Genomic DNA, 14,014 nt, shown 5'->3' on the forward strand with positions numbered 1-14,014 from the left:
TTCAGATTGGACTTCAAGGGATGGCAGACAATTATACTAGAACGGGCCATGAACTGCGATCACCGACAGCAGCTTGCGAGAATTTTCTGCTGCTGCGACCTGAAGGCAGAGATAGGAAAGGTTGATGACTGACACGCCGACAGCTTCCCAGGATTGATGGTAGATGTTATCGGAGGCACAATCTAAACTGAATCTTAACTGCAGTCGTTGATTGCGATGGCAGAATCAGTATACTTCCGTTGCTTCTTTATAAGTTTCAGACGATCTTTGCCATAAGTTCGGAAAATTTCTGCAGCTTGCAACCATGTTTTGCACACAATTCGTCATGATCGCGTCATAAATGAAGTTAGAACCACCGTAGGTACATCAGTTTAATGCCATACAAAGTGTATACAGATTAGTTGGCTTGATTGCTGTTATAGAGACCGGCTTTCCATTGCCCCGACCAAGGCCGCTGATGATAGTTATTATTGCTGCTGGTGGAATGTGACGAGCTGTGTGTTCTGCTACAATAAGCAAATTTACCGTTTCGGTTCGTCGCATCCTCTTCTGTGTCTGTGCTGGTAATGTACATGTTACATGGTAATGTGGTGTTTACCTAGAACGTGATCAGTGGAACTTTCCTCCGAAGAAACTGATCCCTTTTACCGGTAGGTGTTAGGTACCTACTATGAATAATCTTCCCCTGAACAACAAGCTGCCCACATTGAACGTTGATAAGCTCTGCGTATTGAAGAGTATTAATAGAATATTGACATGTCTTCTTCACCGTACTATTTGCCATCAGATTCATCTGCTTTCTGTCTCTTTGCCTACCATCCAACAGCCTCAGCGTGGTGCGTTATCGAGGAATTACCTGATCTTCTATCCGATGATGACTCGTACCCTACCCGTTGGAAAATGCGTAGGTAGGTATTTATTGCTGCTTCCCTATCTCTACAAACAATAACAGTTGCAGTGCAACAAGCAACGTCAGTGGTGACGTAAACGGGAACGGAAGGTGGGTGGAAAAAGGACATTCCCGGTATCCTAGTAACTGAAAAAAATCTGATGCAATGCCGAGTGGACATTTCGTTTGATTTCGGTACTGCGAAAACTGTTTCCAATTACTACCAAAATCAGTGTAATTGAAAACCAAGCGTAAACAACCCTCTAATCATAATAAAGAGAAAAAGACGACACGGTCTTTAATTGAATTTTCCCCCATTCGTATCCCCACGATTGAGGTTATGTTCACCAGGAAAAAAAGTTGGCAGAAATTTCCACGATGTTTTCCACTGCTTCTTCGTGGGGAAAAGCACTCACCTCGTTCCGAAATCTGCTACGTTGACAACGATGCCCAAGGAAGTCAGTTGAATAACACCCTATTCGATTCACTATTTTTGCACAAAATCACCGGTAATTAGCAAATTTCTCCCATCGAAGATCAATACACCGCGCAAATATAAAAAAAAAATCGCACTAGCATAAAAATTAAGTCTTCTTCTTTCGATGCTTTTTGCGCCACACAGAACACACGCGTTTCTTGAACGGCTTCGGTGAGTGAAGACGAAAACACTTTCCGCGACTGTCCGTTCGAACGATTGCGAACGAAATGATGATGATGAATCCGATCCGGTGGACGAAACCAGCGAAACGAAACGAACGAAGGATGGTTTCTTGCTTATAAAATTGCTTTTCCTGTTACCTCTTTCTTTTGGCCTGACCATCACAGTCTGGTCTGCCTGTGTCTGAGAAAATGACCGGCGTGTTCGGTCGGTTGTTTTCTTTTCGAGATCACACGAATACATATACACCTGCGGTTTTGGGATGCACAACACAGCTGCATCGCAAACAGTTGCGATGCACTTTTTTGACAGCTGCTGATTACGGAATCGTCGCGATGCAGTTTGGGTTTATAAACAAACCGTGGGATGGTGGGTTCATCGATGGGAAAGTAGACCGGTTTATGGGATTGTCATTGAGGTGTTCACGCTATTACAAAACTATTCAAAAATGGGTCGAATACAGGGGGTAAGTCACTCTGCCACATTGTGCTAACACCCACAGAAACACACTTCGACACACTTCAAACACCCACAAACACCCTTTCGACGTATGATAAGCAATTTTTTAATCAATTCTGGCACCACTGCAAATAATGTTTACATTCGATTGTTATTCTGTTGTTTTGTTATTGTTGTTGTTGTTTACAGTTACAACGATACGATCCCAGATTGGTACGACTGAGTACGAGTATTATCGGCAAATCTCGATACCCTCGGAAGTGATATACACAGCAAAAAAAGTTGTTGAATATTACATCGAAACTGCTGCAACCAGGTCAATCCATCGGTTGTGTAATATCACATTGAACGATGTACATCGATTTTGCGAACAAAATTACAGCCATTGATGTAATATTGTATCTGCTTTTTGCTTTTACATCATTATTTCATACATCAGCTTGAATTACGTTGATCGATATTACATTTTTTTTTTGCTGTGTAGTAATGGATTTTCGGGACACCACGGGACAACACTTGAATGTGGATTTGCCCCGAAGGTCTCTGCTCGCAATGTCCGGCGAAAGTCGATACGGATGGACTCATGGAATAACGCCGAGAAAAATGGATACGGTTAAGGTTGAATGGCAGCCTAACAATTAGGAAACGTGAATAAAGAGTATCGTTTACATTCAGAAAGTTAAATGACGGCCCTTGACGTTCCCAGTTTAGTTCTCTGTGTGATACGTATCAACAAGAAGCGAATGATAGAGCTGATCGTATCAAAGAGAACGCTGCCCAATTAGAACTGGAGGCACTCACCGTGGCCATGAATTGCAGGGTTCTTGGAATCGCTTAGTCCCGGGTCTATCCTGCTTAACATTGGATGCGGTAATGGCAACAATCAATACGAAACTAACGATTTTAAATTGGCTCACCACTTTAGTAGCCTATTGGTCCCAAGCAAACGATTAACTTACCCTATTCTAGTTGAAATTCTATTACTACACTATGTTTGTTTTGATTTGCTATGAAAGTTTGACAGATAAAATGAGGGGTGTGTGGATTCATGCAGAACATGCAGGGTTGAGTGAAATAGCTTGGGACTGCTTGGGACCGTTGTTCTGGTACTGAGTGAGCCAAAAATAATAATGATTTTCTTCGGGACCCAGTAGTCTTAGAGTTACCTCTATGGTAATGGTAAATACCTGGGGTTGAATCCTCAGATCATCGTAGGCTTCGTAGGCAAGCGATTGGGAAAATGTGTCGAGTACTTCGCCCAGGAGGACGGGCACTGATTTAAAAAAGACAATCAAGCTATATACGGTAGCATAAGCACAACAATAAATCACCTTGGGATGGAGAGCCGGAGAAGGTGGTTCCGATTGAACATGGCAACGGGGAATCGGTGCTGCCAATTCCCACCAACAGGACGCAGTTTCAGCATAAGAATTTGTTGCTTCCTTGGAAGTTGCGTGACGTAGAACGGCAGCAGCAGGAAGCGAAGGTAACTTTTCTCAGGTATTACCATGTGGTTCGAGAAGAAGGAGATGTCCGAATTGTGTTTGGCGGTGGGCGGGATCAGCGTGGAAGATAGTTACTATGACCAGGGGACTTGGTGTATTATTTTTAGAAAAGAATGAATATTTAGCCTATTAAGGCACAGACAAAATTAAGGTGATCGATCAACTTGACTTCAAACGGAATGTGTCCCCGAAATGTAGATTTATTTAAAATACCAGTCCATTTACTCATCATCAACCGCTTTCCCGACACTGTAGAAATTGACCAACTCGTCATATTTATAATTCTCCAGCAGGTCAGTCAACTGCGGCAGTTTCGTCTTCACATTGACCCCTTTGAACTTGAACTTATCAATGTACAGATCGGTCAGAATCTCGTAGATGCGGTTCATCGTTTCGAATGTCCAAATCGATCAGTGTCTGCAGTATCTGGTGGTCCTTCGTCAGCTTGTTGTAGTGAACGATCTTCGGCTCGATCGACTTGATTAAACCGGCTCGTTGATATCTGAAAATGGGTGCTACGCTGTTATGAATCAAATCGAATTTGTTGAAAGCTGCAGCTTGATCCGTTTCTTGGTGACTTCCTTCGTAATAAAGTCCTTGAGAATCTAAATGGTAGAAATGTTGTCGCTTCTGAAATTCGCTTCCGCCTTGCCGTATTCACAAATTAGAAGACAATGAAGACGTGACGGAAAAAGAGCCTATTCCTTTCGTTTCCATAAATATTTTTCGGTATTTCCGGGATACTGTTCATAAGCCAGTTGTGCATTTCAGCCGAGATTTCAGCCTGACTGAAGGCCCCCTTGAGAATGAGCAAATCATCAGGCGCCAGGTTAGGCGCCCATTTCGTCTTCCTCCTCAAGTGAGAGGGCCAATGCTCGTTTCATGGATTAATCTGCACACAAACAACAGCAAAGGAGTCGCAGGAGGATCTGCCATTAATGGCGTTATGTTGTTATGATTGAGGATATGGTTGCCAGTAAATATATTTTTTCGGTTGAAGTTTTGACAGCTCGGTCAACATGATGAAACACCTTCCGACACCCAAAAACACACTGGAAACACAATAAGCACAGACACATGGTGGCAGAGTGACTTACCCCCTGACCCCCAACTTAAAAGAACTTCCGACGAGAAATTCAGGGAACTTCCGAGGAAGAGCTTAGAGAACATCTGACAATAATTCAGAGAAATTTGGATGTCGACGTTAAGTTCAGAATACTCCCGATGAGTAGTTTTGAGAATTTCCAACTAGAAATGTTCAGAAAAATACAGATCAAAAGTTCATAGAACGTCTGACGAGATGTTCAGAGAATATCCGACAAGAAGTTCAAAGAACTTCAGAGCATAATTTCAGAGAACTTCTGAACGAATTTTGGCGAGAAATTATAAGTACTTCCGAAAAGAAATTCAGAGAATTTCCGACGAAATGATCAAAGGATTTTCAAGGAGAGGTTCAGAGAGCTTTTGACGAAACATTCAGAGATCTTCCGAGGAGAAGTTCAGAGATGTCCCGAGAAATTCAGAGAACTGCCAAAGAGAATCTCAGAGAAGGTCTCTGAACATCTAGTAGAAAGTTCTTTGAATCTCTCCTTGGAAATTCGTTAGTTGGGCCCATGTGGTGGCCCAGCCAGTGAATTTAAGTTGTACTGACGAAATGTTCAGAGAACTTCCGAGGAAAAGTTCAGAGTCTTTTGACAAAAAATTCCAAAGAGAAGTTCAAAGAATTTCCGAGGAGAAAATCAGAGATTTTTCGACGAGAAGTTTAGAGAACTACCAACAATCAATACGAAACTAACGATTTTAAATTGGCTCACTACTTGACTAGCCTATTGGTCGATTAACGTAGCCCATTCTAGTCAAAATTCTAGTACTACACAATGTTTGTTTTGATTCGCTATAAAAGTTTGACAGATAAAATGAGGGGTTAGTGGATTTTCCTATGTTTCGAGGGGTGAATCGATTAGCTTGGGACCGAAGATAAAGGGTGATGCGGTCAAAATTTGGTCAAGGGAAAACGCGTGTAAATCGGTGAAATCGTTTATTTAAAAAATCAAATTAAATTTCTTTTTCAAGTTCAATTAGTATAAAATTCAGGAAAAATATTCAGTTAGGCTTCCGCTTTTCCAAATCCGAATTGCCGGGCCTTACGCTTGACCCCTGCCATCAGATTTTGTACAGCCACCTTGTCCACCTTCTTCGCCGCAAAAAGCCAGTTTGCCTTGAACTGCTGCTCGCCCTTAGCAGTTTTTTTTTGTCTTCTTTAGGTCCCGCTTGGCAATAGCCCAGTATTTCTCAATTGGGCGGAGCTCTGGCGTGTTGGGAGGGTTCTTGTCCTTGGGAACCACCTGCACGTTGTTGGCGGCGTACCACTCCATGGCCTTTTTACCGTAATGGCAAGATGCCAAATCCGGCCAAAACAGTACGGAACAACCGTGTTTCTTCAGGAAAGGCAGCAGACGTTTATTCAAACACTCTTTCACGTAAATTTCTTGGTTGACAGTCCCGGAAGCTATGAAAATGCTGCTTTTCAAGCCACAGGTACAGATGGCTTGCCAAACCAGATATTTCTTTGCGAACTTTGACAGTTTCATGTGCTTGAAAACATCTGCTACCTTTCCCCTTCCTTTTGCCGTATAAAACTCCTGTCCCGGAAGCTGCTTGTAGTCGGCTTTGACGTAGGTTTCGTCGTCCATTACCACGCAGTCAAACTTCGTCAGCATCGTCGTGTACAGCCTCCGGGATCGCGCTTTGGCCGTCGTATTTTGTTTATCATCGCGATTTGGAGTCACTACCTTCTTGTAAGTTGATAGTCCGGCTCGGTTTTTGGCTCGATGCACGGTTGTAGACGATACACCCAGCTTATTTGCGGCATCTCGGAGAGAGAGGTTAGGGTTTCGCTTGAAACTACCGGCAACTCTCTTTGTCGTCTCAGCGGCTTCCGGTTTTCGATTTCCCCCCGATCCAGACTTCCTGGCTGTCGACAAACGTTCCCCAAACACTTTAATTACATTTGTAACGGTTGATTTGGCAAATTTTAGCGATTTTGCCAACTTTGCGTGCGAGTAGCTCGGATTTTCGAGATGCGCGAGCAAAATTTTGATACGCTGCTCTTCTTGCTTGGACGGCATTTTGACAAATGAAGAGTGAATTCCAAAATCAAAATAGGAGCAACATTCTACACACACACACCTTCAAAATGAGGGGTGTTCAGGTTTTTTAAATGCAAAATTGAAAGAAATACGTCAAGTTGATATTGACCAAATTTTGACCGTATCACCCTTTAGTACCAGAGCTGAGCCAAAAAGGTGAGTACGTTTCTTCGGGACCTTCTGGTCTTAGAGTTACCTCTATGGAACTACCGAGGAGCCGTGTTTTATTTTCTTTGAACATTTTATAGCAGTCATTAGAGCTGTTTTTCTTAGTGATACGACACAGAATCTACACATGGCACTACACTCAATTATCCGAGGGGGCGACACATCTAAATCTCAAGTCTAGATGCTCAACAAATCTCCCACTACCGAATCAATCTTCGAAAAATCCTCTTTCATTTCTCGCATCTACTTGCATCGCGCTACATTTTTTTTGCAGGAAATCTTCAGAATCGTCGTCAATCTGCTTTCTATCTACTCAGCGTGCGCACAGCTAGCCACAGCAAAACACAATCTTTCCTGCATCGTAGATAGAGTCGTCCCCCTCGCAATTATCCGCGCCCATACAAATTTAAAAAAAATGTGTATGGACAATTGTCTACGCAGGGGTATGGGGAGGGGGGGGGGGGTCAAGAATCCCAAAAAACTATCTACGTAGTTAATGAACAGCCCCTAAGTAAGTTGAAGTAAACGTGTAGAAATGAGCTTCTTTTTGGGTTGTTTTATTTTATTTCTGTCAACTTTATTTTAAGCGTACATTATTGTCGTTATGCTCAAGTTCTAAAATCACGTCTGTCATCATTGAAACCGATCAGAGCCATCAATATCACCATCATCATTCATCGCCGGTCAAACGTCGGTCGAAAATTATTGCATTTTCTTCGATTTGCAAGGTAAAAATTGAATATTCTCGATAACTTCCCATAACGAGTTCCGGCTTTCTTTCCAGACCAATTCAATCCCACCGCTATGAGCGACGTCCAGCCAACTCGGGACCTTCCGACGTCGGATGTGGGCGCCGAAGACGAAGAAACCCTGCTCGCTCGCCATCGCAAGGAGAAAAAGGATCTGCAGGCCAAGGTCCAGGCTCTCAAAAAGGCTAAAGTGGACAAAAAGAAGAAAAAGGAACAGCAGGATGAAATCGCCCGGTTGGAAGCGGATCTGGAAGCCCGGCATGCCGATGAGCTGAACAAGTTTAATTCTTTGAAAATCAGTGAAACCGCCGGTGCGGTCGAAGTGCTACATGAAAATAAGGCGGAAGCTGACGACGCCGAAAGCGAGGAAGTGGAACAACCGAAAGTCTCCAAAGCCCAACGAAGGCGGGAGAAAAAATCTCAGGATGATAAGAAACGGCAGGCGCAGATCAAGGCGGAGGAAGCACTGAATAAGAACTCTCCTCGGATCTTGGAGGACAAAAAGATAGCGGAGATACTGTCCAAACGGGGGCTGGTGAGTTTCGCTGTTCCTGCCGATGGCGATTGCCTGTACAATGCCGTGAAACACCAGCTCGCCCGGATAGGGGTTTGTGAGTACGAAACGACCGATCTAAGGCAGATGACGGCCGACTATATCGAGGACAACAAGGACAGCATTATTTTCTACATGACCAATCCGGACACGGGAGACATCCTGAACGAGGATGAATTCCGCAAGTACTGCCATCAGGTTAGAAACACCAAATCGTGGGGAGGGGAGATTGAGGTAAAGGCACTGTCTAGTAGTTTGAAATGTCCGATCGAGATAATCCAAGCGAGTGGGACGTCGCCCGTCCACGGGGAAGGAGAGGATCCAAGCCGGAAGTTGGTGCTGACCTACCATAGGCATATGTACCGTCTGGGGGAGCATTACAATTCGACTATGGAACCGGCCGCGGCCGGTGATGATGAGGAAGACGAGGAGGATGAAAGTTAAGGTAGGTTGGAATTTTTCTTATCTTTATAATATATGAGATGATAAAATTATTGTACATGTGTCAGTTAATGTGAAATAAAACGTACGATGTCGTAGGAACCCTTTTACAGTGAAGAGGTGGCTTACTTCTATCCGAAATAAGTCGCTCCCCTTTGCCAACGACTTTGACTTCTTCTTCGTAGTGTTCGTGCTGTGCTAGTCTGACGAGCTGCAACCTTGCCTCCTGCAACTCGTTTGGCAGAATAGGACCAGAACGTTTCTCGTAGCGTGTTAATGCCTTCGATCCCAGGTTGGGCCGAAGCTCGATCGACTATCGAGGATTTGCTTCTCGATTTCGTACGTCGTTACTGGAACGCTAACAGTAATGTTAAGGAATTGGAATCGCTTACGTTCCTCCAGTGTAGCTTCATCGTGTTCTTCGGACAAGACACTTCGTTTCCAGGTTGCGGAATCCTCCACCAGCCACTTCGGTACTGTCCACCTCAGAGGATGATCGACTAATTCTGTAGGAGATATCCCACGAGAAGCACAATCCACAGGATTTTCAGTCGATGCAACATGATCGCAATGCTTCCGTGGCAGAATCTCAAGTATCGAAGATTGATTGGTTTATCTTTATTAGGGAGGCTTTCAGCCTGGGGCTGGTTCGCCTCCAAACTCAAGTATCGAAGATGTTCTATTAGCCACGTAAGTGTTTTATTTACGAGGATGTCCTGACAGCCACTGCAGGACTATGGTCGAATCCGTCCAGGCGAACCGGTATACGTGGAAGCGTTTGAGGGGTTCAGCAACTTGTTTCAGCAGCTTTGCGAGTAATTCAGCTGCGTTGAGCTCACCGTTGCGATCAACGGACCTGAGGTATACGACCGCTGAGTACGCTTCCTCAGAAGCTTCAGAAAAGGCATGTAGTTCGATGTGGTTGTCGTAATTCACTGCCCATCTCGGAATCCTGATCTTTTCCAGGTGGCGTAGGTTTGCCTTCAAATCGACCCATATTTCTTCAACGACAGGAGGTAGTGGATCGTGTCAGTTTAGGTCGTACAACCAGCAATGTTGAAATAGAAGTTTAGCTCGAACGCAAACCACCCGAGTGGATCGAATCCGATAATAGCTGGTGCTTCGTATTGGGACTATCAATCTGCAGCTTTACCTTGAGTGTGCAGACGTCTATGTCCGGAATCCAATGAATTCCCAGAGCTTTCACTTCACCGAATTGTGTTCATCCGGAAACTGTATCTGTACTGCGTTTTTGTACTCCATTTCCGTAATGTAAATACAGCACTCTCCATGATCTCGTTGATCTCCTTGATCAAACGAATGGCGTCTTCTTCCGATTTTGCTCCCGATGTAAGATCGTCGACGTATGTATTCTTCATGATCCGTTCAGCGTGCAAAGCCATAAGTGTTGTATCGACCTGTCCGGCGAGCTTCTCAATACCACACGTAGGTAGTCTCGATCGTCAGGGTGCGTAAGTACTTGACGGTACATTTTTACTGCGTCCGCCGTAAATATCACCCATATCACCTCAACGAACCTGAACTCCATGATATCGAATATCTCAGCGTTAATGTTCGTGCATCCAATAACAAATCATTCAGCGAGACTCCGTAAGTCGTGGCACATGATGCACCTGTGATCTCCAACGAAGCGTTGCTACGCCTCAACCCAAGGCGGTTGGCACATGCTGTCGTGATGAGAGATGCCTGGGAACCACAATCGATTAGCGTTCTTACATCGTGTAACTTACCATCACCAGTGCGACATACCGACTTCGACTGACACCGCTTCGCTGTGTGCGATGGACACAGACAATTGTTGCACAGTTTTGACTTAAGTACCAATTCCCTACGCGCGGACACATCCATGGCCATAAATTGTTCACAGTGGCACGTTGGGTGATCCTTGCTGCACTGCGCACACGACACAAGTGCAGCACCAGCATGAAAGGCTTGAAACTTCTTCTTGGCTCCAGTTGCCTTCGAAATCTCCTTCTTCGCAGGTTTTCCCAGCTTCCTATAAAACGCCGAACAAGTTTCCAGAGCATTGCAGCGTTTTTGCAGGATGAATTCTGCGAACTTCGGATTTTCCTCGTCGATGATTTTCTGCGCCCACAGTAAGCGCGTCTCTCGGTCCACCTTCTCAAGCAGCAGATGGATGAGCCAAGGATCCCGTGTTTCGTACTCGTTGCCAAGAGCTTTTAGCTGTCGGATGGCATCATCAAAAGTGTAGCTACCAATTTCTTCAATCCGCTTGCGTTGGTGGCTGATGGCTGATCAACGATCCCACGAACGAGGACAAACACCGTGTACGGTCTGCTGCGGTAGCTGGTTTTGTCGATTCAGCATTGCCTGCTGCGTTTCGATTCAGCATTGCCGGCTGCGTTTCCAAAAGTGCATTGATTGCATCCCGCAGATCACTAGGCTAGAGTCGGTGTATAATGAGTCACGCCAAGAGTGAAGCCAAGTCTACCTATTGAACCGTCAAACCGGCTACCTATCGGGCAAAGTAAACAAACATTACGATGCTATGAAAGGTCCACGAAAGGTATTGCAATAAAATATAAAATATAATCGAAGAAATGAGCATAAACACACAGTGAGCATTAAATTGTCATGGGATACGTTCGGTAACGATCAGTAATGAGAATTTCTACTATTATTTGATAATTTGACAAAATCACTGATATAATGATTTACTACAGCCGCATTTTTTTTCTCTCGCTAGGAAGTCATTTGAAGTTGTTGTAGAAGTCCTCTGTTGCCAAGTGAAAAGAATGGAAATCTTTCGAAAACCGTGATGCGAGTTCAACTGTTTTTCTCTTGGCGTGACTCATTATACACCGACTCTACACTAGGCGACTCATTCCTTTCACTGTGCTGGGACATCTGTTCTTCATTTTCCCCCAGGTAATCTGTGTACCGGTCTTTCAGTTGAAAATAGACCTCATCAAATCGGAGCCGTTGCACACTGGGGACAAAATCGAAACAATGTGTTAAAATTCAATAACTTCGGTGCTCACTGGAACAAGAGACTAAAAAATAGTCATTCTTATAGAAAAAAGTCTCAGGAATCGATTGGAGTGGGTTTCATCTTGGGCACGATAAGGTAAGTTGAGGTTTTTCACAGTTTTGCCCTAAAATCTCCTATTTTGCATGATTTGAATGCTGTATCTCAAGATACCGAGGGGGGCGACACATCTAAATCTCAAGTTTAGATGCTCAACAAAGCTCACACTAGCGAATCAATCTTCGAAAAATCTTCTTTCATTTGTCGCATCTACTTGCATCGCTCATCATATTTTTGCAGGAAATCTTCAGAATCGTCATCAATCTTCTTTCTATCTACTCAGCGTGCGCGCAGCTAGCCACAGCAAAACACAATCTTTTTTGCATCGTAGATAGAGTCGTCCCCCTCGCAAGATACCGATAATATAGACGGATGATTTCTTCGGCAAAGTTGATCAGGAGGTCAAGGACTGTTGGATGATAGACAGAAAAATTCGGAATTCTTCCGCTAGGCGGTTCTAGTGAGCATTCAAAGTGTATATGTTTGTGCTGCTGTATCTCAAGATCCTGACTATTTAGACGGATGATTTCTTAGGCAAAGTTGATCAGAAGATCAAGGACTGTTGGATGATGGACAGAACAATTCGGAATTCCTCCGCTAGGTGGCGCTAATGAGCATTCGAAGTGAATATGTATCTCAAGATCCTGACTATTTAGACGGATGATTTCTTCGGTAAAGTTTATCAGGGGGTCAAGGACTGTTGGATGATGGACAGAACAATTCGGAATTCCTCCGCTAGGTGGCGCTAGTGATTATTGAAAGTGAATATATTTGTGCTGCTGTATCTCAAGATCCTAACTATTTAGACGGATGATTTCTTCGGCAAAGTTGATCAGGGGGTCAAGGATTGTTGGATGATGGACAGAACAATTCGGAATTCTTCCGCTAGGTGGCGCTAGGGATTTTTGAAAGTGAATATATTTGTGCTGGTGTATCTCAAGATCCTGACTATTTACACGAATGATTTCTTCGGCAAAGTTTAGCAGGGGTCAAGGAATGTTGGATGATGGACAGAACAATTCGGAATTCCTCCGCTAGTTAGAGCTATCTATGATCTTCTCTGGCTATTACGTCCCAACTGTAACTTAACGCCTGCTCTCAACTTAGTGCTCTAGATGCACTTTCACAGTTGTTAATTGAAAGCTTTCCAAGCCTGTTCGATTTTAACATGCGTATTTTGTGTGGCAAGTACAATAATATACTATGCCCAGGGAAGTCGAGAAATTTTCCAATCTGAAATACTAGACCAACCGGGATTCAAACCCAGCCACCTACAGCATGGTTTGCTTTATAGTAGCAGACTCTACCGACCGAGCTCATGGAGGCCCCCTGATCTATGAATTTAATCAAACTAAAATGCAAGATGGTAGCCTAATTAACAAGTTTTGAGGACAATTTGGTGAAGCTAGAACGTCTTAAACATATCGAATTCAAACGTAAATAATGTGCATGATATGTTTAACCCTGTTTGGAGATGCTTTAATACAAAGGGCTTTGAATCTGTGAACCTGGATGAGAATTTGATCTGAACTAAAGGACAATTTGGAGAACCATTTACTTGACTTTGTGTCTAGCGCACTGTCGAAAGCACCTGCGGCTGTTGCGCAACGTGTTAAAAACTGGATTGGTCAATTTAATCGGTGATGGTCAAAAACCCACACTAAGGATCGATTCTTTAAGAAGAATGCAGAGCTTGAAAGCATATTCGAGGTAAGAATCCCTGGGCGTGCTTAATTTTAGAGAGTAGCATAAATTAACGAATAAACGTTTTTAATACGATACCGTCAAACATTAAAAAAAATTAACAGTTCGGAAAAAATTGTACCTGTTGAGCGAAGTGCTAAATTTTCAAAAAAAAACAACGGATTCCAAACCAATTTAAATTGAACTTGAATGAAAATTAGTAAAAGCGTGGAAATGCGTGAATGTAAAGCAAGACATACTACTGATGAAATCTGTTTTTGTTCATGTTACTAAATAATCAATAGCATCAACCGCGATTAAAAGAAGATTTGATATTTGTATGAATATTTTATAATAATCCTAAACAAAAACTACCGACTCTAAATTTTACGAAAAAATGTTTAAATATAATTCATCATCAATTATTTTATCAGGTCGAAGACCAACCCTCAGGATCCAGGCCTTCGAAAAATACGCGGGTTCATTCAAGGAAACCCAAAGATCCCTCGTCATAATCATCTCCTATTTCACCTCCTTTTGCTACTCCGGATTTGGATACCAGTTCCAACAGTCAGCGAAGACCGTCAACCCTAAAGCCTCGAGGTCGAAAGCGCAAGGAGTAGTTGACAAGATATTCGAAATACAGACGCAGTATCGGACTTTTCAAAGAACAAGGTCTTGATAACTTGC

The 14,014-nt window shown here is 43.4% G+C and overlaps 2 protein-coding genes across 2 annotated transcripts in view; one reads left to right on the top strand and one right to left on the bottom strand.

Moving 5' to 3' along the window:
• The window catches only part of gb (genderblind), a 48,874-nt gene extending 47,279 nt beyond the window's left edge, over nucleotides 1–1,595 (bottom strand). Inside the window, exon 1 of the mRNA XM_065236435.1 lies at nucleotides 1,306–1,595. The gene's annotated coding sequence lies outside the window, so the exon portion shown is untranslated. The remainder of the gene's footprint in view (nucleotides 1–1,305) is intronic.
• A 5,907-nt stretch (nucleotides 1,596–7,502) lies between these two features.
• On the top strand, nucleotides 7,503–8,638 carry LOC135713359 (deubiquitinase OTUD6B). Its single transcript, XM_065236467.1, has 2 exons — nucleotides 7,503–7,556; nucleotides 7,613–8,638. The coding sequence occupies exon 2, from the start codon at nucleotides 7,633–7,635 to the stop codon at nucleotides 8,572–8,574; it is 942 nt and encodes a 313-aa protein (XP_065092539.1). The 5' UTR covers nucleotides 7,503–7,556; nucleotides 7,613–7,632; the 3' UTR covers nucleotides 8,575–8,638.
• The last annotated feature ends 5,376 nt before the right edge of the window (nucleotides 8,639–14,014 follow it).

The sequence above is a fragment of the Ochlerotatus camptorhynchus genome, unplaced genomic scaffold, assembly GCF_037179485.1.
Source record: "Ochlerotatus camptorhynchus isolate MF236.1 unplaced genomic scaffold, CSIRO-AGI_Acam_v1.1 ptg000550l, whole genome shotgun sequence".
Taxonomy (NCBI): Eukaryota; Metazoa; Arthropoda; class Insecta; order Diptera; family Culicidae; genus Ochlerotatus; species Ochlerotatus camptorhynchus.

Coding starts and splice junctions, on each gene's coding strand:
- LOC135713359 (XM_065236467.1), top strand. CDS start 7,633: ATGAGCGACGTCCAGCCAACTCGGGACCTTCCGACGTCGGATGTGGGC.